This window comes from Panthera leo, chromosome B4, assembly GCF_018350215.1.
Source record: "Panthera leo isolate Ple1 chromosome B4, P.leo_Ple1_pat1.1, whole genome shotgun sequence".
Lineage (NCBI taxonomy): Eukaryota > Metazoa > Chordata > Mammalia > Carnivora > Felidae > Panthera > Panthera leo.
This window is the reverse complement of record NC_056685.1, coordinates 30504530-30526909: the sequence shown is the minus strand read 5'-3', so window position 1 is coordinate 30526909 and position 22380 is coordinate 30504530. Positions and strand designations below refer to the sequence as shown.

Here is a 22380-nt window from a genome sequence, read left to right as displayed (position 1 = left end):
TATTTTTAGATGATCAAGTAAATTGAGTCATTCCCATGTAACAACATGACAGAATTATGTTAATCTACTTATATTGTTTGCCATAATTGACTTAATCTCTTCCTACCAGCTTTCCTAAAGCAGGATTCTTTTTTTTTTAAATTAGGTTTTTTATTTTAAATCCAGTATAGTTAACAAACAGTGTTATATTAGTTTCAGGTGTACAAGACAGAGATTCAACACTTTCATACAACACCAAGTGCTCATCACAATAAGTGCCCTCCTAATCCCTATCACCTATTTCACCCATCTCCTCACCTACCTCCTCTCTGGTAACCATCAGGATGTTCTCTGTAGTTAAGAGTCTGTTTCTTAGTTTGTCTCTTTTTTCCCCTTTGCTCATTTGTTATGTTTCTTAAACTGTTATGCTTCTTAAATTCCACATAGGAATTAAATCATATGGCATTTATCTTTCTCTGACTTATTTTGCTTAGCATTGTACTCTCTAGCTCTATCCATGTTGTTGCACATGGCAAGATTTCATTCCTTTTTATGGCTGAGTAATATTCCATTATATATATACCACATCTTTATCCATTCATCAGTTGATAGACACTTAGACTGCTTCCATTATATGGCTATTGTAAATAATGCTGCAATACATACATCGGGGTGCATGTATCCCTTTGAATTAGTGTTTTTGTATTTTTTGGGTAAATACCCAGTAATGTGATTACTGGATCGTAAGGTAGTTCTATTTTTAACTTTTTGAGGAATCTCCATATTATTTTCCACAGTGGCTGTACCAGTTTGCATTCCCACCGACAGTAACAAGTGTTCCTTTCTCTCCACATCCTTGCCAACACTTGTTTCTTGTGTTGTTGATTTTAGCCATTCTGACAGGTCTGAGTTTTGATTTCAATTTTCCTGATGATAAGTGATGTTGAGCATCTTTTCATGTGTCTGTTGGCCATCTGGATGTCTTCTTTGGCCAAATGTTCATGTCTTCTGCCCATTTTTTAAATGGATTATTTGGTTTTGGGATGTTGAATTGCATCAGTTCTTTTTATATTTTAGATTCTAACCCTTTATCAGATATGTCATTGCAAATATCTTCTCCCATTCTGTAGATTGCCTTTTAGTTTTGTTGATTCCTTTGCTGTGCAGAAACTTTTTATTTTGATAAAATAGTTTTTATAGTTCCAGTAGTTTATTTTTGCTTTTATTTCCCTAGCCTCAGGACACATATCTAGAAAAATGTTGCTATGACCAATATCAGAGAAATTACTGCTTGAGCTCTCTTCTACGATTTTTATGGTTTCAGTTTTCACATTTAGGTCTTTAATCCCTTTTGAGTTTATTTTTGTGTTTGGTGAAAGAAAATGGTCCAGTTTCATTCTTTTGCATGTTGCTGTCCAGTTTACCCAACACCATTTGTTGAAGAGACTGTCTTTTTCCCCACTGGATATTCTTTACTGCTTCATTGAAGATTAATTGATCACATAATTGTGGATTTACATCCAGGTTTTCTATTCTGTTACATTTCTATGTGTTTATTTTTGTGCCAATACCATACTGTTTTGATTACTACAGTTTTATAATATAAGTTGATGTCTGGAACTGTAATACCTCCAGTTGTACTTTTCTTTTTCAAGCTTGTTTTGACCATTTAGGATCTTTTGTGGTTCCATACAAATTTAAGGATTATTTGTTCTCATTCTATGAAAAATGTTATTGGTATTTTGACAGGGTTTGCATTAAATGTGTAGATTGCTTTGGGTAGTATGGACATTTTAACAATACTTGTTCTTCCAGTCCATGAGCATGGAATGTCTTTCCATTTCTTTGTATTATTGTCCATTTCTTTTATCAATGTTTTATAGTTTTGGAGTACGGGTCTTTTACCTGTTTGGTTAATTAAGTTTATTCCTAGGTATTGTTTTTGGTGCAATTGCAAATGGGATTGTATTCTTAATTTCTCTTTCTGTGACTTCATTATTAGTGTTTAGAAATGCAGCATATTTCTATACATTGATTTTGTATACTGTGACTTTACTGAATTCATTTATCAGTTCTCATAGCTTTTGGGAAGGGTCTATTGGATTTTCTTTTTTCTTCTCTTTTTTTCTTTTTCTTTCTTTCTTTTTTTTTTTTTTTTCTTGAGAGAGAGAAAGAGAGAGTGTGCGTGAGAGCGTGAGTAGGGAGGGACAGAGGGAGAGAATCTTGGGTTTTCCATACATAGTATCATGTCATCTGAAAGTAGTGAAAGTTGTATTTCTAACTTACCAACTGGGATGCTTTTATTTCTTTTTGTTGTCTGATTGTTGTAGCTAGGACTTCCAGTACTATGCTGAATAAAAATGGCCATCCTTTTCTTGTTCCTGACCTTAGGGGAAAAGATGTCAGTTTTCCCCCATTGAATATGATGTTTGCTGTGGGTTGTTCATAGAATGTCTTTATTATATTAGGGTATGTTCCCTCTAAACCTACTTTGTTGAGGGTTTTTTATCATGAATGGGTGTTGTACTTCATCAGATGCTTTTTCTGTATCTATTGAAATGATCATATGTTTTTTATCCTTTTTCTTATTGATATGATATATCATGTTGATTGACTTGAAGCAGGATTCTTTTTTGATGTGTGGTAAACATCCCTAGCAATGTATTTTTGCACAGAAAGGCTGAAAAGAGGAAAGAGTATAAGTGGCTACCAGAAGGAGAAAAGCAAGTATATATGAAAATGGTTCTCAAACACAGAGTTCTAGCCTACAAGGCCCTGCAGGGGTTTTATCAATCTCCATACCATACCATGAGGAGCAGTGGAATGCCACCTGACTTTGCCTGGGAATGTGGATTTCAAACCAGCATATTTGCAGCATTGCTGTTTAATTAGTTATTTAATTGATCAGATGTATTGGGTGCTTACTATGTTCAGTCAGTGTGTCTGGTGCTAGAGAACAAAGATGGGGAAGAAAGAATATCCTTAGAGCCCTACAGTCGAGCTGATACAACAGAGAAGAATATTTTGTACAGTTTATGATACAGGTATGTATGGAGTATTAAACACAGAGGAACCATGCCCAAATAAAGTGTGGGTGGTTAGGAAAGGCCTGAAAGAAGACCTCAGTGCTTGCTTTGGGAGCACATATCCTAAAATTGGAGGGATACAAAGAAGAGTAACATGGCTCCTGCACAAGGATGCATGTAAATTCATGAAGCATTCCATATAGAGAGAAAGAAAAGGAAAGGAAAGGAAAGGAAAGGAAAGGAAAGGAAAGGAAAGAACACCTTGTTAAATTTGTAATATATTTTCAATACATAACTTTGAGAAAGAGAGAAACATATATTTGGGAACTAAGATTGATGGGATTTTTTTCTGGCTGGTGACATTGTATCTACATGTGAAATGTCCAAGTTTGAGACTAAATGAGCATTTCCTACTTCTTACCTGTAGATATTGTTCATTGGGAGATGTAGAAATGATTTGATATCCATTTTGGTCCCCTTATATGATTTTTTTTTTCCTAATGGGGGTGGTGAATATGTTGGCATACATTCCCATGCCAGCTACTTAATATGAACAATCATGTTAGGAAAAATGTTTGAGAAAATCATATACATCCAGAAACTCACCTACAAAAGGTCATAGGCCAAATTGTTGTGTATCAAAATGCCATAGCAACTTTAGACTGAGCACTTGGCTTGTATTATCATTTCCTGTAATGAGTGAGCAGGGAATTATTTGGATGACAGGCTGATTACTTTAGGAATGGAATAATTTCCTAAATTGTGGGTCAGAAGTTGGCCTTTTCTTTTTCTTTCTTCTTTTTTTTTTTTTTTTTAATTTTCAAACAATTGGGATCTTGCTGTTTTTTCTCCATTCTACTGATCATATAAATGAGCTTGAAGTGACTATAATTCTACTTAGTGTATTAATTTTCATACCAATTCTCCTTGTTGCCTTAATAGGGTTTTGTCTGCCTCAATAAGAGCCTCAAAATGTAGCTGAGTCTATGGTTTTTATTATCTGTTTTACAAAATGAGCTTTGAGTATCTTAGTTTTTTTTTTTTTTTTTTTCTTTTTCTGTGTGTATTCTGACCTTAAAAGGTCAGTCTGTTTGGAAAGGATGAGACTATGATCTCACCCATTGGAATGGTTTGCAATCATTTTAGTTGTAAGGAACCAGATATTTGTCTTCAAGCTGTGTGTCCCTCTTAGTCCATATTAGTTGAAATTGTCATGCTTGTTGGAAATGCCACACACAAAGTGCGACCAGATGTATCACATAGAAGATCCGAGCCAATTACTTTACATACAGAGAGGGATGCTGCAGAAAATTCATCCAAGTAGCCCTTTTCAGTTCATCCATTTTCAAAATGTTCTCCCTAAACCCTAGCAGTGTGGAATGCACCTGTTCCTGGGCTTTTGTTCAAAATAATGTTTGGGCCTGAGGGAGCTGATTTGTGGCACAAAGGGTCTTTAGCTGAGCAGAGGCCCAGGAAATTCCCTTAGCTCCATAACTGAAGTGCATTCTCTCCCAAGTTGGTTAAGAAGAGGAGGAGGAGGACGACGACGACAAGGAGGAGGAGGAGGAGGAGAAGGAGGAGGAGGAGGAGCAGGAGGAGGAGGAGGAGCAGGAGGAGGAGGAGGAGGAGGAGGAGGAGGAGGAGGAAGAGGGGAGAAAAAGCAACTTCTTCACCATGTAATGCCAGGTGCAGCATAAATAAAGCAGCAAGTTGCTTTAAATCTTTCTTAAGATAATGGAACAATAGCTGAGGTTAGGGTTATTATCACAGAGCTCAGATATGGACAGAACTTAGTGTTGCTTTTAAAAGAATTAAATTGCACGCTGCAGACATAAGTACAGTATGCTGTTAAAACTTTGCAGATACCTGAGTGTTGCCCACAAGGAGACTTGCTGGCTGAGGCGGTTGATAGATGGGATAATGGAGCCTTTAATAGCTATATTGCTAAATCCTTTCCATCCCGTGTTGGTAGTGACTCAAAGTAGTTTAGTCCTTCAGATGGAAAATTGATCCTCTGCGATGTGAATACCCTCTTCTCCCCCAAGCTTTCTTCCCAGCTGTCTGTCTTTAAACAACAACAAAAAAAAAAGGTCTGTCCTTTTTTCCATTTTTCTGTCTGGGACTTTTAATGGCTCCTCTTCCCTTTTTTAAGGTTTTGTCTGCTTTAATTAGAGAGCCAGTCTGTAGTACACAGCCACCCTGAACCCCTGGATTGCCTTCCCTGTACCTGGGAAGTTTGAGAAAATGATGCTTATCCTTTTGTTTTTATCTCTCCTAAGACTTCAAGGATATCTCCTGTAATTTCCTTATAGTGGGGCTCCATGCCTTTACTCAAAAAATGCCTTCTCGGTTGATAGCTTTGCAGTTCAAACTGGGTGAACTGGGTGGAAATCACCTCCCTTGGAAATCAACCTGGAGAAAGCCATTCCTGCAAGCAAACAGGGACCCTTTACTCATGGCAAAAGCCTCTGTGCTGCTGCAAAGTAGACCCCTTTCTTCTAGCTCCAATGACCCATCTCCCAGCTGAAGGCTCCATGACCCATGGGCCGTGCTACCGGCAGAGACCTCAGGTAGTAGAAATCAATGAAGTTGCCTTTGGTCATCATAAGCATGGGACACTAGAAGGCTGGCTTATTTTTAGAGCTGCAATTTTCAGTAACCTGCTGTTTAAGGAGGGGGAAAAGTAGATCCAAACACTGGTTGGCAAAGACGAGAGAAAGACAAACGGTGTGTAAAAAACGAACATGTATTTATGAAAATTTTATGAGGGAAACTGGTTTGCTCTGCAGATTTTTCAAGCATTACTCACATCATTAGCAGCAATTAGACTTTTCAACATTCAGAACCCACAAGAGTTCGATCAATAGTTGTAACAGTATCTTGTGTGATGGGATAGAGGTGGAAGGCTGTGAAGGCAGGATGTATAAACAAAAGTTAATTTTGTTTTGATTAAAAGTTGTAAATGAATCTACTATACAGAATAATTACCAAGCTTAGTGGTTGCCACTTTTTTTTTTTTTTCAAGTTTATTTATTTATTTTGAGAGAGGGAGAGAGAGAATCCCAAGCAGGCTCCATGCTGTTAGCGTAGAGCCCAGATCGGGGCTCTATCCGTGAACTGTGAGATCATGACCTGAGCCAAAACCAAGAGTCGGACGCTGAAGTGACTGAGCCACCCAGGCGCCCCAGCAGTTGCCACTTCTAAACAGAGTGAACAGTTTATGCTTTTTACATGATTCAATGGCATAAAAGTCTTCCTACCCTCTACCAAATCTTTAAATTACCATTTTATCAGAATGTGGAATTTATATTAGGGTTACAGCAAGTTTGAATTGCCAACATAGAAATTCCAAATCTCAGGTGGATGTGTGTCCTTTTAGTTATTGTCACCATCATCATCTTTATCATCACTTTTCCTCTGAAGCAGTTGAACTTGTATCTTATTTTTGTTTTCCATATGTGCCCTTGAACACAGGTGAAAATTTGAACATTTTATTCATTTTGAATAGAAAACTCACTCAAAAGTATCATTTGTAAGAATAGTACATATATGTGTGTATATGTGAAGATATACAGGTGCACACACACATATGCTTACACACTATGTGAAGAAAAATTAGAGTATTTAAAAATTATTTTCTATAAATGCTAATAAAAGAGTAATGAATTTTATTTCATAAATGACACATGCACTCATAGATTAAGCTCTAAAAGTCTTCCAATATTCCTGGCTCTAAATGGTACTGACACTTTGTATGCTGTATAGTTATTTTTGTTCTTTCTTTAGTCTTAACAGTTTTGTTTTATATTCTTATTTTGGAAAAATAAGAATGATTTTATTTAACTGAGAAAAATGTTTAGTTAATGAAATCTGGTGAAAACACTATGTTTTCACCAGTGATTTTTGATATTTTGTTTTACACTAATAAGTGATAGCCAAATTGTGTGGCCTTCCCAAACTTTACATAATTTTTTGTATTGTATAAATACTGTCTCTCTATAATCACGATAGAGACCAATACTTTGCAGCTCATTTATAAAAGAAACATGCATAGTTTTCGCTTGTGGCTTTAAACATAAACCATGAAGAAATTTACATATCATGGTCCTCCAGTGTACTGTGTAACAGATAACCATGTATTTATTTCTATTTACTACCTCTACATTATTATGGCCCTGCCAACCTTAGCAATTTTTTTACTTAAAAGGTCATTGCTTGTCACAAATTTCATCATAAACAAGGCCAGGTCATCTGAGATTTGTATTCTTAAAACAGAGCTCTTATTGTCTGGCAGATATCCAGAATTAATATTTAAAAAAATTTTTTTAATGTTTATTTATTTTTGAGAGAGAAAGACAAAATGCAAACGGGGGAGAGACAGAGAGAGGGAGACACAGCACCTGAAGCAGGCTCCAGGCTCTGGGCTGTCAGCACAGAGTCCGACGCAGGGCTCGAACTCACACACTGTGAGATCATGACCTGAACTGAAATCAGACGCTTAACTGACTGGGCACCCAGGCACCCCTTGATCTCCAGAATTATTACAATTATAATTTACCTGTGTGTTTCCCTGTATATATGTTACTTTGTGGTTGTAGCTGTTAATGCTGTTCTTTTTGAAAACATGAACTTCTCCCCGGGGTTACAAATTACCTTTCTTCATTTTTATTATTTTGGACTCCAGACACATTATTCTATTTCTGCCATAGAGATGGAAACCACTGTATTTAAAAGTCAGGATTGTCGATTATAATACTGCTCCCACAATTTACATTTTTATGAGATCACCATTGAAGTCACGAATCAGGTTATTTTTGATTCGGGCCAAGTATAAAACTTGCCAGGATAAACTTACGTCAGTGTTGCTCTAGGCTGGTCATGTATACAATCTTCCTTGAGATCTGTGGCTCAGTAACATTTCATCTTAAAGATAAGGGGAATTCTTCTTAAGAACCTACCCTTCTGCATGCTTTGAAAAAAGAAATGGAATAAAAGTCATCGTAGTGGGCAGACTAGTATGAAATATGTCAGTTTGCCAGTACCAAACTCATTCACTCATGTTAAGTTTTCAGATCCTGTGTGATGATAATTTTATTATTGGAGTTCATCAAGATCCAACTGGGTCCTTGCCATGGATAAGGTTTGAGGTGCACAGTGTCAGAAAACACACAGTTGAGGAAACAAAAGCCTTTCAACTTTTTTTTTTTTCTGTCAGAATCAAATTTTCAGGCCTCTGGGAGAAACAACTTAAAAATACACCTGAAATGTCTACAAGACCTTGCATTTTCTTTTCACATCTCCACAAGCAGTATGTCACAGAACAGCATGAGCTTAAGAAGCCCGTTACTAAATCCTGCTGCAGAATGCCAGATCTCTCAAGACTGCTTGACACATGTATATAGCTTATACTGAGTGAAAAGGAAAGGGAAACGTGGTTCTTTTTGAGGGTGGAAAGAAAATTGTGTAGTATTTTCTTGCTTTGCTTTCCCTCTGTCCAGTGGCTTCTCTCAAGCTTCTCAAGCCTCACCCTGAACAATAGAGCCGCTTGGTTTTCTTTTTGGCCAGCCTCATCAAGTGTAATGGAAGAAAATGTCTGTCTTCTTTAATGTAGTTGATGAACAATTGGTTGACGCTTTGTTTACATAAGCAGAACTCACTCGGCAAAGTGTTTTCCTCGCTCAAGGCACCACTGATGTGTTATTTGAACGGTGTTGTGGAGCGGGTCTCAGAACACACATTTGTTCCAGTGAGTGTGGTTATAAACATCCACTAGTAGAGACTGGGGTATTGTAAAGCCTAATCTCTTCACACATTATTTTTGTATCGGGATATTTTTAATATGCCCACTGACTATGCCCATATGCTTTGAAATTTTTGCCCCATATAATCCTTATTATTGCTTACCCACAAATAAGATAATGCTGGCCAGGCAGAAAGAGAACAATAGATGATGCTTTCTTTCTGTTCACACAAAAGCCAACCACAGGAGCCACTCCTTAAGTAACAAGCCCACATGCTACCTTACAACTCTCCAAATGAATGCAAAGACTGTTATTTTAGGAAACTATTATCAAGTCAAAGTCTGCCATTGGTGTCTACCAGAGAAAATCGATAGCTTGTTTTTAAGAGGCATTCTTCATTCAGAATATGCCTATTGCACAATGTTGCGTCACACAAAGGGGAGCAGAGGTTAGCAAGTGCCAAAAAGGATTACTTAGTGAATGTCACTGATGCTACGATAAACCACTGTTGGGTGTTTTATAGAGTTAGAGGCATCGTTGTCTATTTTGAGCAGACCAACTTTCATTTTCAAAGGGCAGATCTAGAAGGTAAGCTAAAAACTGTCAGTGAGAAGCTGAAGCATCCACAGGGGCTTGATCTGCATGGCACAATATACACAACCAAATATCTGAGTTTGCTGAGAGGCAGCAATCAGTGGATGACCTGCTGACCAAAGTATTTAGCCAGAAGGAGTAGAAATTTCTCTATAGGGTATAATTAACCTAGGTAAAAATGCCATTTCCTAATAAGTAAGGGAAAATGTATTGTCTCATAACCAATTCAAGGAGCTGTTAGCTGTTAGCTGTTAGGGTTTATTCTTTTGATGAGTGTTTCCATTTGGCTGCCACCCCTGGGTTGGAGGAGACCTATACATGGCGAACGGTGCCTAGTGTCAACGAATCTCCATTCAGAATTTAGCCATCACCCTTTAGGAGAAGGGGAATGAGTTCTATTGTAGCCCTACTGCTAGCCTAAAATAGGTAACCGCTGAGAAAATTCACCAGCACAGCCAACTTGCAAGTGCACACCCATGGACTTTCCCACTTCTGTGAATTATTGTAGCAAAATTTATTTACTTATTTATTTTTGACATTGGCATCTTATGCTCTCCTGAGGAGCCTTGCTCCCCTGTACTTGCTGGATATACAGGGGATGCAAACTGGTGTCTAATGTTAGTATTTACCAAACCATCAGGAAGACTGGAAAAGTTGACCCCTCAGGGCACCTGGGTGGCTCAGTCTTCAGGGTCTGATTTCAGCTGAGGTCATGATCTTCTGGTGAGTTTGAGCCCCCACGTCGGGCTCACGGCTCTCAGCACAGAGCCTGCTTCTGATCCTCTGTCCCTTACTTCTCTCTCTACCCCTCCCCTGTGCTCGCTCGCTCTCTCTCTCTCTCTCTCTCCCTCAAAAATAAACATTAAATAAAAGAGAAGGAAAAGTTGGCCTCTCAATTTCAGACCATTCTAAATCCATAATCAAAATTTAAGATGCTTGAGTATTTGGGGCTCATAAAAGCAAATAGATAACCTCTTTTCTCACACTTGGGAAAACTGCAGTTGGCTTTTTAAAAACTCACCACATCTGTAACATGTTTCTAGGTCAATCCTTAAGAATCGGAATGAGGCCCACCGGCCACATGATAGCCAGACTGCCTCTCTCGCTAAGCGTGTCGCATTTTTGCCCTTCAGCCCAACTCCAGAGCGGCGGCGCAGAGCGGCAGGCACTCGGTGTCGGTAGAGGTGCAGATGCAGCGCCAGCGGCAGGAGGAGCGCGAGGGGTTCCAGCAGGCCCAGCGCCAGTACAGCTCCCTGCCCCGGTAAGTCCCAGCCCCGCCCCGCGGGAAGCCCCTCCTCCACGCGCTCGTCCTGCGGGAGCCGGCAGGCAGAGGGCGCTGCTCAGCCTGCCCCCCATCTGACCCCTGGAAAGAGGCCCCCCGGAAGAAAGAAAAGTGTGGCAGGAGATGCCGGCATTGTCACCCCCAAGCTCCCTAACCGCGAGCGAGATGATCTGCCATAGGAGCATCGGGCTGAGGGGTCACACCCGGGCTCTGGTACTGGTTCTGCTACTTCCCAGGTGGCCGCGGACCGGACGGGTTCTTCATCTGAAAAATGGAAAGCTAACACTTATTTTGCCTGGCTGGTGGGGTGACTAGAGTGTCTGATGCTGTGTAAACCTAGAGCTCCATGAAACGGTTGTATGGGGGGGGGGGGGGGGGTGCGGTGCTCCACGGTCTGTGCCCAGGTAGGATCTCTCTTGCTCTCCCGCCATCCTTACACTTGTTCAGTGCGGATCCTCAGAGTCCCAGGGATGCCCACCTCATGAGCAGACTAGCCCGCGGGGGGGGGGGGGGGGGGGGGGGGGGGGGGGGGGGGGGGTTGGTATCTGCCGGGCTCCCCGCAAGGAGGTACCTCAGCCCCACGGGTTCTCTGCCAAAGGCCTGGAGAGCACTCAGGTGACCGAGCCCTAATACCCTGAAATGATAGCCCTTTTGCCATCTGAGTATTTCCTCCGTGCACAGTGAAGAATAAAAGTACCTATTTAAAAATACTCATCTTCCCAAACTTCCTATGATTCACTCCTATAATCACAATTCTTACAGGCATTTGTTGTATTTCAAAACCAGGTGACAAAAGCATTTTGGTGGAAAAAATCCACTTACCATGTTTGTATCAAGTAGATTGCTTTGATTTTGAACAGAGCAGTGTGGAGGCAATGTTTCTCTGTGTAAACTTGACTGACCTATACAAAAGTGGTCTTGATTTGCTTCTAATTTTTAATAAGGATGAGTCCCTGTAAATGTTAAATAATCCCTATAATAACAGCGAGGGACTTGGCTACATTGACGTGGATCAGACAAGGGAATGAGGATGTGAATGAAAATCTACCAGGATGAGTAGCGTCATTCTCCTAATGGTAGTTTACTACTATTGTAGTATTGTTCATTCACTTGTTCTTTTTTCATCTAGAAAGCTGTATCTCCTTTGAAAACTAAATTATTTTTTTCTTTTAAATAAGAGAATTGCTTTTTTTCTTTCACATAGGAGAATAACTATTTATTTAGCCCACTCTGGGTAAGAGTCACTGAAATTTAGGTCTGGACAGGACCTTGAACATGTTGTCTTACAAGGAAGCAGCTCAGAGAAATTAAGTAACTTCCCCCAAGGTCCCACAGCTGGTCCATAATTTCTGCCAGAATTCAAACCCACACTTGCCCGTTCCCTAAACCCTGATTTCATAAGGCTCATTGCTACCGAGGGTTTTGGTTCACAAGTCTGGAATGTCAGTGGGTGTAGGTGCAAAGTTCCTCCCTGTGCTCTACTTCCCTTAGCATATGGAAGAAGGCCGCTGTATGAACCAGCCCCATGCATCAAATGTGAAACATTCCAGGATTATACATAAAGGTTCTTCTGTATAAAATCCCTCCACCCTGCCTGTTTGGCTTGCGTTCCATCAGATGGATGAGTGTGATCAGGTCAATGGATTGACATACCTGACGGTCAGTAGCACATCATGGCCTATGCGAATAGCATTGCCTGTGCAGGGGCTGTGATCTTATTTGATTGGCAAATTGTTTGACTTCATAAATTTTAGTTGTGTTTGAGAGTATAAGAAATGGAGGAGAAATATCAGAAAGCACATGTAAGAGGCGGAGTGAGGTGGGAAATGCACAGGGCTGAGGAAGGGAAGTGGGAGAGATGGTGGGTGAGGGCCCAGAAGTGTACACAGCCTGGCGTGAGAAGAACCACCAGGGTCCCAGTCCTGGGCAAGAGGGCAAAGAGGGATCACTGACTTTCTCCTGGTCGTGTTCCCAGGTAGCTCCATATTCCAAACTGATGCTCTGCTGTCTTTTCCACCTCCTCCTCTAGGCTGCCCTTCCTCGCTCCCCTTCTCCCTTCTGAAGCACATGGTAGAAGGATCTAATTCATGGAAGGGAGGGTTGCTGCTGCTGGTACTGCCGCCGTCTGGAGTGTTTCCCTAAATAATAAAAACTCCCTCTGGGTTCAGCGTAGCCCCCTTATTACTACTAGGCATTTTATTCTGTGTTGATATGACAAAAGCAGAAATCCCACGTTGAAAAAGTTGTTTCAGGCAAGAGGTCTGGGAGGTCTCTACAGCCTGTTCTCTGCCTTTAGAGAACAGTTTCTGGATGGGAGTGTATATTTGTGGGAAGATTTAGGAATGCTGAGCCACACCCAGCTTAGGCACCACTTGACAAAGGCTGTGTGTGGAGATCCAGAGGAAGGTAACAAGACCAAAGAGGAGCTCAGAGGGAGATAGCAAGAACCTACACGGGCTTGAGTCAAAACCAGATTTCTGACATGTGATATTCTTCAAAGACGCTTGACCTCTGCTTTTCAGATGTTGACAGCAGAGTTTTGTCTAAACAAGTTGGTATGGCATTTGATACCAAAAAGACTTCACACACAACAGAAGTTCTCTTGAAAAGTGGAGCGTAGGGGCGCCTGGGTGGCGCAGTCGGTTAAGCGTCCGACTTCAGCCAGGTCACGATCTCACGGTCCGTGAGTTCGAGCCCCGCGTCAGGCTCTGAGCCCCGCATCAGGCGCTGGGCTGATGGCTCGGAGCCTGGAGCCTGTTTCCGATTCTGTGTCTCCCTCTCTCTCTCTGCCCCTCCCCCGTTCATGCTCTGTCTCTCTCTGTCCCAAAAATAAATAAAAAACGTTGGAAAAAAAAAAAAATTAAAAAAAAAAAAAAAAAGAAAAGTGGAGCGTAGGGGCGCCTGGGTGGCTCAGTCGGTTGGGCGGCCGACTTCAGCTCAGGTCATGATCTTGCGGTCCGTGAGTTCTAGCCCCACGTCGGGCTCTGTGCTGACAGCTCAGAGCCTGGAGCCTGCTTCATATTCTGTGTCTCCCTCTCTCTGACCCTCCCCTGTTCATGCTCTGTCTCTCCCTGTCTCAAAAATAAATAAACGTTAAAAAAAAAAAAAAAAAAAGAAAAAAGAAAAGTGGAACGTAAAATAAAACAAATGGTCGAGACTTTGTACCAGTAGCACTAGAGAAAGGGGTCTGAATTGAAGGGACGTATACAAGCCGAAGTGGTGTGTAAATTCTCACTGTGAGTAACCAACTTATAGACGGAATTCAAATTACATTTTGAAATGTCGGTAAGGGATGCTAGTCAAGTCGTATCACTAGTTCGGGAGGAAAGGAGACCTGAGAGGACCCACACTTAATTCTCAGTCAGAATAGGGTTCCTTTTTAATTTTTTTTTTTATTCCTCAACTACTTATTCTTTTTTCTTCTTTACTCTCTTTTCTTTAATCCTTTTAAAATTTCTAGATTACTGTCTTAGTGTTCAAAAGGCAACTCTAAAACTGAGTAGAAACATGTTCAGTTATAGTCACTGATAGAAAGACTTACTGAAGATCCTTTATGAAATATATGTATTTTTTCTTCTCCTGCTGACTCTCCATTTGCTCTTCATCTTTCCTTCTCCATGGCTTGCCGTCTGTTGGTGGTAGACTTCTCTGCTCTGTACACCTCACTTCCCCTCTGTCTTCCGCACCCAGACATGGTCTCCCCACCAGGCCCATTTATTATGTCTCTCAGCTGCTTGTCAACTTGTCAGCCTTGGTATTTATATCTTTCTTCATCCTTCTATGTCCTCCTCACCTTAGTGACTAAATTGCTTTCCTGAGGCATTGGGTCTTTGGTGTAAGATGATGGTCTACATGATGGTGGTCTTCAAGCCATACTGGAAGAAGTTATAATCATTAAGTGATAGCTATTGCCAAACCAGGGCACTTGCCCTGAGTGGATTCAGAAAACTCTAGTAGGCTCATTCTAGGACCAGACACACCTGTGTGTTGGTTATAAAGAAATTCAGTGAACAGAGATTGCTGCTGTTGTTATTTGTGGCCTTTGACTAAACAATCATGGGACAGTAAAAAGCTTCTTTCCAGTCTCTCAGAAAGTGGAGTTGTCTTCACTTAGAGAAGCTTCTTCAGTTATTCTTTGGTGCCTCTCCCTGCTTCTTGATTTCTACCCAATCCTTCTCACAAAGGATGGAAAGCTAATATTTTTTTAAATTTTTATTTAAAATTTTTTTAATATTTATTTATTTTTGAGAGAGAGAGAGAGAGAGAGAGAGAGAGAACACGAGCAGGGGAGGGGCAGAGAGAGAGGGAGACACAGAACCCGAAGCAGGCTCCAGGCTCTGAGCTGTCAGCACAGAGCCTCACATGGGGCTTGAACCCACGAACCACAAGATCATGACCTGAGCTGAAGCTGGACACTTAATGGCTGAGCCTCCCAGGCGCCCCGGAAAGCTAATATTTTGTTTATTGTTTTCCTTTGGTCACAAAGATGTCTCCCAAAACCCAGAGGCTAATCTTTGATGACAAAGTGACTTTGCCTTCAAACTAACTCTTCCAACACCCATTAGTCAGCCATTTACTGTGTGACACACTTTTCTAAGCATTTTACATGTGTTATTTCACTTATTTTTCCCCGTATCCTATGAGGTTAGATATCTGGCCTGTTTCACAGATGAGACAACTTGGGCCCAAACAGTATAACCCTCCTGGGGTCACACAGCCGGCAAGTGGCAGACAGGATTGGAATCTCTATCTACCTGAACCTAAGCATCATGTAGAAAACTTTCATTGTCTGCTATTTTCTTGAGTTTCTCTATGATCTGATCATTTCTTGTCCTCTCCTTAATTGAGAGCTTGTTGATACCACACTTATCACGAAAACATGTGTATATATGTGTTTGTGTGCCTGTATCTATATATATGTTCTTCCCCCACATATCTTACTTCAACCCTCAGCGAGGTCTTCTTTCTTCCCTCTAGACAGCTTAGTTTGAAGAAAATTTTAGCTACAAGAAATTCTTCTTTCACATCATCATAATTTCTGTCCCTAAAAAACCTTTAGTGACTTCTTGATGTGTTTAAATAAAAAAAGACTCTGTCTTCCTGAAATGATTCAAAACTCAGCTTACGGTGCATGAGAGCCATAGAGCGAAGCCTTGGGCTTTATAGAGTTGGGGGTTGGGGGCTCGAGAGGGTTAGTGGATCTCAGTAGGCTAAGGATGAAAAAGAGGTAAAATTTCTGTGGCCTACTTCTGGTTATCTTTAAATTGATTACTAACCCATGAAGGAATTCCACTTTTGTTGCTGTAACATCAGTAACAAGTTCGTTGTTTTAATTAAAGTTTCATGATTAATGTCAAATCCCTGGTTTCGTGCTGGCACTTTCCATCATTCATGTCCCTGGGCAGATTAATTTATGACTTTTTAAGTGAAGATAATCAGTGCTTTAGGCAAATAAACTATTCCATCAAATCTAAGGATTCTTGCCTGGGCTGATTGTACGAATGGTCTGATTCCCATTAAAAGAGAACCAGATAAAGATACTGGACACTGTTCAGTTAATCACAGTCATATCCAGAGATGATGCTGGACACCCCCAACTACATTTTAGGCCATGTGGAAAACGGGGAGATTTCATCCCAAACCATACTGATGGCACTTCTCAATGTTCAAAATGCAAATGCTTCATTCCTGTGAGAGCCCCAGTGTCTGCATAGATCGCATTTTCCCTTCAGAGTCTTTCTGAACATCCTGTCATGTTGTGTGTGTTGATGTGAAAGCCTGAGCAATACATACTGTCGCCAAATGATTTTCTTATTGATAAATGGAGCAATATATTTTGTTTTATTACTCAATTCTCTCTTCCTCTCTTCCATTTTTAAGGCGAAAAATTAGGACATGTCTTCCTTTCTGGCACAAATTGTTTTACTTTATCATAGCCAATCTTATTGTAAATTCATAAAAGCATCTAGAGACTTGATAGTAAATTAAAGATGTTTCAAAACAATAATGTTTCCTGAAATGATGTGCAACTTTATTGCAGAAGTGATAAGACTTAGAAATTTCTATATGGCTCTGATTTATTTCCCTATCCTGGAGTGACAGAATGGGAGTTAAGTAGGTTATCCCTGCCTTCAGGGAGGGTATGGTGTGTAGGAAAATAGTGCTTACTTTACAGACTTCCCAGGTTCTACAGGCCTGATGAGCATATATGCTGGAGAGTGTCGGTTGCTGACATATACATCTCGAAAGCCAGGACTTTAAGGGACTGCCTGTTGCATTTTTAATCATATAGGAGTCTAGACTTAAATCTTTCATAACTGAACTCATATTGTAATCCATTACATGTACTTCCTATTAGCTAGTGTCTCGGGCATTATGGTGGCAGCTGTGTAAAATATTTGTTTTGCTTGTTTAGGATTGAATTGTAACATTCTAAAACGAGCAATTCCTGCTGGGGTAGAAGCTGCCAGATCACTAATACCCCCGTACAGAGTCTTGCCAGTGTGTCTAAATTGCAGGAGGTACTGTTATCCTATGCAGAATCAATAGTGCCTACGGAGACACAGAAGGAGGACCCTTACTTTTGGATAGCCACCCAAGCCCTCAGTGCTCTCTCCTGTTTAGCCATTGTTTGCTGAGGACAGTCCTGTGTTAATCCTCCAGCCCGCATCACTGTGGCTGACACACGATTGCAGTGCAGCACTATTGGTTGAGAGGTTCAAATGCATATTCCACTTCCCCCCTCCCCCACCTCCTTTCTCCCTTTCCTTTCTCTCTCTCCCCTTCTCCCAAGCCTCACACTAACCTTTGGGATTTGCTTTTCTAGGCAAAGCAGGAAAAACGCCAGCTCTGTGTCCCAGGATTCCTGGGAGCAGAACTACCCCCCTGGGGAAGGCTTCCAGAGTGCCAAGGAGAACCCCAGATACTCCAGCTACCAGGGCTCCAGGAACGGCTATCTGGGCGGGCACGGCTTCAACGCCAGGGTGATGCTGGAGACCCAGGAGCTCCTTCGCCAGGAACAGAGGCGGAAAGAGCAACAGATGAAGAAGCAGCCTCCTCCTCCCGAGGGGCTCAACAACTATGACTCATACAAGAAAGTCCAGGACCCCACTTACACCCCTCCCAAGGGGCCCTTCCGGCAGGACGTGCCCCCCTCCCCTTCTCAGGTCGCTAGGCTGAACAGACTCCAGACTCCTGAGAAAGGGAAACCCTTCTATTCCTGAACAGGAGAAGAGTGGAGGCTTCATGTCATGCAATAAAGGACATTTTCTTATGAAGACTTGTATTTTGGGAGTTTTTTTAAAACCTTGATGGTACTATGGAATTTTTCTGTTTGTTGGTATCAGTGCCTTTAAGCAGTATGGGCGAAGAAATGGAAGGCCTTAATGTCTTTGCCACTATGTCTCAAGTGTCTATTTCATGGAAGGATTTCCCACCATCTGACAATCATCTGTTCGAGGCATTCACATGCTCTGCACCTCTCTGGAGTACCAGGAATGTTCACCTCCCCCATGAGATGTCCATGGCTTTATGTTACAGCCCCCTACAACTTGTGACAAATTACCTTGAAGTTGAAGGTGATATTGATCCCTCCTTCTCCCCTTTCGGTTTTCTTTGATGTGAGGCGACATCCCAATCTCTGGTGGATCAAAGTGGGTGACATACACCAGAAATTGGGGCTTTATGGTACTTCACAGCACAGTCATTTATGGTACTTTGTGATCAGTGTGGTTTTCCCTGTTCTCTCCCAGCTCCTTGCAACAGGAAAGTTCCTTCATCCTAGTAAAGAAGCTAAGCCATATCCAACACTGTCTGGTTATCATGGGGGTCCTTTTGCAACTGCCTTATAACTCGACATTACCAATAAAGCGATCATTGCAGTCTGTGTTTATAAATACACTTGTTCGGTCATGTTCCTGACACGTGTGTTGAGTCAGCGCAGCTCTGTGTGGGGGACGAGGGACAGGGAGTGACTTCTGGTCGGGGAAGAATGGAGCCTGCCCACCGGCCCTGTGCATATCATGACGTGGGAGGTGGTAGCTAAGAAAAGAATTCTCCCAGGATGAGCTTCTGGCCCACAACATCCCAGTAATTATTTTAATTAGTTTTCATTTGACAGGTTGGCAGGAAGGGCATAGAGTGAGACAAAGATAAATCAGACGGTCGTTTTGGGATTCTAAAAACTCATTGGCTTGCAACAGTTTTTAAAGTCAGTTGGAAATCACGTTTGTCTAGCACACCCAGATGCTGTATCTCTGCCTGGTGATGCCATCCATGCTACTAGATAATTCTGCCACAAAACGAAGACAGATAAGGGAAAAGCTGTTACATCACCAAACAGTGGTAACAAAAGATTGCTCTCATGTCAATATTGTAATGTGTGTGGGGGTCACAAGGACCTCGATGGCTCCTGTGTTTTCAGCTGTCCGTCTGAACGTCATGTGTTGTGAACCATGGCTGGGTTGCTAAAGTGCCTGCAAATCCCGATGTGAAGAAAGCTTGAGATGAAAGCTCAGCACACCATGTATTAACAAAAAAAGAGAAAACAAACAAAAAAAGACATGTACCGATATGCCTTTTTTTTTTTTTTACTGGCACATTGTATTTTTGTGTCCACTTGTTTTTAGAAAATATGTGAAGTGTCCACACGTGCCTGTGTCTCTTTTGCATTTCTGTGTAATGGTTCTATGTGTTCATAATGTGTGGCAATGTTTAAATGGTGTTACCAATGTAAGCACAGTGACCTTGGATGACAGCAGCTTTTTCTTACAGCCTTCCTTGAGCTGTGAGAAACAGCTTTCCCTGTACATATGAGACTTCTAATAAAAGGCATATTTCTTCCTGTTCTTTGTGGTGTCTCTAGTGCTCCTGTGGAAACTCCTAGCTGGGTTTTGGGTTGTTCATTAATTTTTTTAAAGTATATTAGCAGATGTGATTTCTTTTTTCGTATTTAGAAAAAGTTGAAAGTTTCCTTATATCTGTGTGCAGAGATGGAAGTGCATGATTGACTGCTTACTTGAACACCTGAAGAGGGGACAAGAAAGAGAAAAGAACCTGCTTAATGAGTTTACTGGAAGGCCCAGGCTGCCAAAAGAAGCCTGGGGAATTTGGAATTGAAGGAGCCAATACTCTAGAGCTAAATAAAAGAAAAATTATTCAGAAAACTACATAATATTCCCATTATTTTCCTTTGCTCCCTCTGGATCATTTCAGCAAGCCAAACATTTTGAGGGAGTCCTAGCCTTGCGTACCATGAGCCCAGAGAAAAGTCCAGATTCTTTTCCACTTTCAATACCAACCAGTTCTTATTTCCAAATTACACAATAAGGCTTTGCTATATCTTTTAGATTCATTAATATGTATATGGTACTTTGAAGGCATAAAGGGCACTAGATCTACCCTAGATGCGTCTTGCACACAAATATCCCTGTGCGCACCACCCCCCCTCCCCCCGCCTCCCGCAAAGGGCAAGCTTTGCACAGACCTGTTGCAAATTCCCTCCGTGTGGGGTGCCTGCATCAGCTGGTTGTCATAGCAGCCTTCGGCCTGTCACTAAATCCAATTCTGTCACCTCAGGATTAGTTATGAGAGGTGTGTAGCAAGCCAAGAAAATGGCACATCTTTGGTTCTTATATGCATGCGAGGTGTGGGGAAGTAGAAAAGAGAAGATGGACAGATTTGTTAATTTTCTAACTGACCAGGAGGCCCATTGCAAATGCCAAAACTCACAGGTTGTTTATCTCAACGGACAGTGAGAAGTGGAGCAGGAGAGGTAATGTTGTATGTTGGGGGACCCCAATCACAAAGGGATTTGTAGATTAAAACTGACAATTTGAGCTACACTGAGAGAAGTAGGACTAGTTATGAATCAGCACAGAAGGGGGACATGCTCTACAGAGCAGTCTTGTACAAATGGCTGACCTCTGGCTCCAGAGCAATTCCAAAGGACCCGGCAGGATCACGGGAAGAGCATATCTACAGCAAGAGCCAGGCCAAGGGTAGTCAGCATGGGCACTGGGCTCTATGGCCTTGGGGGGGGGGGTAGTCCCGAGTCACAAAAGGGGGTCAGTGGCACCACCAAGGCCCACACTCAGATGAGGATGGGAGTGGAGTGACTCTGTTGTCCCTCAGTAAAGATGGTCCCACGGTTACATTATCACCACTCAGTCCATCAAGGCTATATAAAGTCTTATAAATACTTATAATTAGTTTATAAGATAATATGATATAAGACCTCTGTATCATATGTAAGTTAAACACTATCACCCGTCTCTTCTCCCTGTGGCTGGTTAGACCAAAGACAGTTCAGAAGTCAAAGCATCCCATGGCTGATAGGGCTGTCCCACTAATAGGAAGGAAAGTGGCACCTTGGCTTCTCACTTCTGCCACAGAAGTCAAATGTATCCAATAAAGGACCATAAACCAAACGAATTTTCTGTTTCTTTGGGGGCAATTGATTTAACTGCAAACCCATTTTGAAGAAGGGCAGCAAATAAGTGAACAGAGCTGACCACTTGGCCAGCAGTGTGCTTTTGTGATCCTGTTCCCACATGAGTCTGAAAACAAGGCCAGAGGGAAGGGACAAGGCTTCCCTGTCCACATCATTGCTGGTGATTAACCCAAATAGGGCCACCATCTTCCAAACTTCCCTCCCTTCTCCAATAGTTTTTATTAGAAAGTACACGTGTTTGCATGTGAGTGTAATGGGCATATGTAGCACATGTAAAACGCGTATGTAATTCTATATTTTTCTGGTTAGTTTAATGTGTTCTTTATTTCATCCTATGAGTCCTTGACACCCAGGTCTTGCCCCAGTTGAAATCAACCTAAGATGAAGCAGATAGTACTTTGCTTCTGGTTTTGTTTGCTTGTCCTGGAAGAATAAGTCACTAAGGTTCATCTAACTACCTCTAAGTATATCCCATTATGGATGCTTCTGTGGATCATATAGTGTGCCAAAAATGTAAATGTCTATGTAACTCAGTTCTTTCTTCTTTTCTTCTTCTTTTTTCTCTCCTCTCCTCTCCTCTCCTCTCCTTTCCTTTTCTTTTTAACAAAGATTACTCCACTGGTGACATGTCAGGTAAGGAGATAATCCTCTTTTCTTACTTCAGACACAGGATATCATCTTAATAAGGCAGCTAATAAGAACGTTCACAGGTCAGAAAGTGAGAGTGACGGAGATGCTATAATGGAAAGCCACCTTCAGCTCTGAGTAATGATTAGATCACAATGCTGGTTGAATTAAATTTAATTTTTTTTTAATGTGTGGAGGATGAGGGTTATAATTTTGAGCATAAGCTTTTTTTTTTTTTTTAACAAGAAGCTGATATTTTACCTTAAATCTCACGGGGAAGGGGGGAGAGTGTCATTGAACTCCATGTAGAAGGGACTTATTTCCCATTAGATGGGTGCTTTTCTCTAAAATTCACCATCTTCCCAGCCAGTGCTCATCTCCTGTTCTTCCTCTTCCTCGAGTTTTCATATCCCATTCAGCAAAGTAAAAAATACATGGGTGTCCTGTGTTCACACGTCTCATTTCTGTAGGCTAAACCCCATATTATAGAATTTCATTTTGAAAGGCTTCCATTATGAGTCCTATAAGATCAGGCATCCTTTGCTGAAGACAAGATTTTTTTTTCTTCCTTTCTGAATTCAGATGTAAATGATGTTTTTATTTTCTGATTTTTAATTTTTTAAAGCAAATAATATGTGCATTGGCCTGTCACTCCCCAGGAAGATCCATTCCGTACTGGAC

General features: G+C 41.3%; 1 protein-coding gene and 1 non-coding gene across 18 annotated transcripts in view; both read left to right on the top strand.

The window, feature by feature from the left end:
• Window positions 1–19462, top strand: part of PARD3 (par-3 family cell polarity regulator) — a 661643-nt gene extending 642181 nt beyond the window's left edge. For all 17 annotated transcript variants that reach the window (XM_042945320.1, XM_042945325.1, XM_042945323.1 and 14 more), the window contains 2 exons: window positions 10474–10601; window positions 17449–19462. In XM_042945320.1, the coding sequence (XP_042801254.1) occupies window positions 10474–10601; window positions 17449–17845 (525 nt within the window). In that variant the 3' untranslated portion in view covers window positions 17846–19462. The remainder of the gene's footprint in view (window positions 1–10473; window positions 10602–17448) is intronic.
• On the top strand, window positions 3105–3210 carry LOC122225703. The gene has a single exon (XR_006205315.1). It is a non-coding gene; the product is annotated as a U6 spliceosomal RNA (small nuclear RNA).
• Window positions 19463–22380: the final 2918 nt, after the last annotated feature.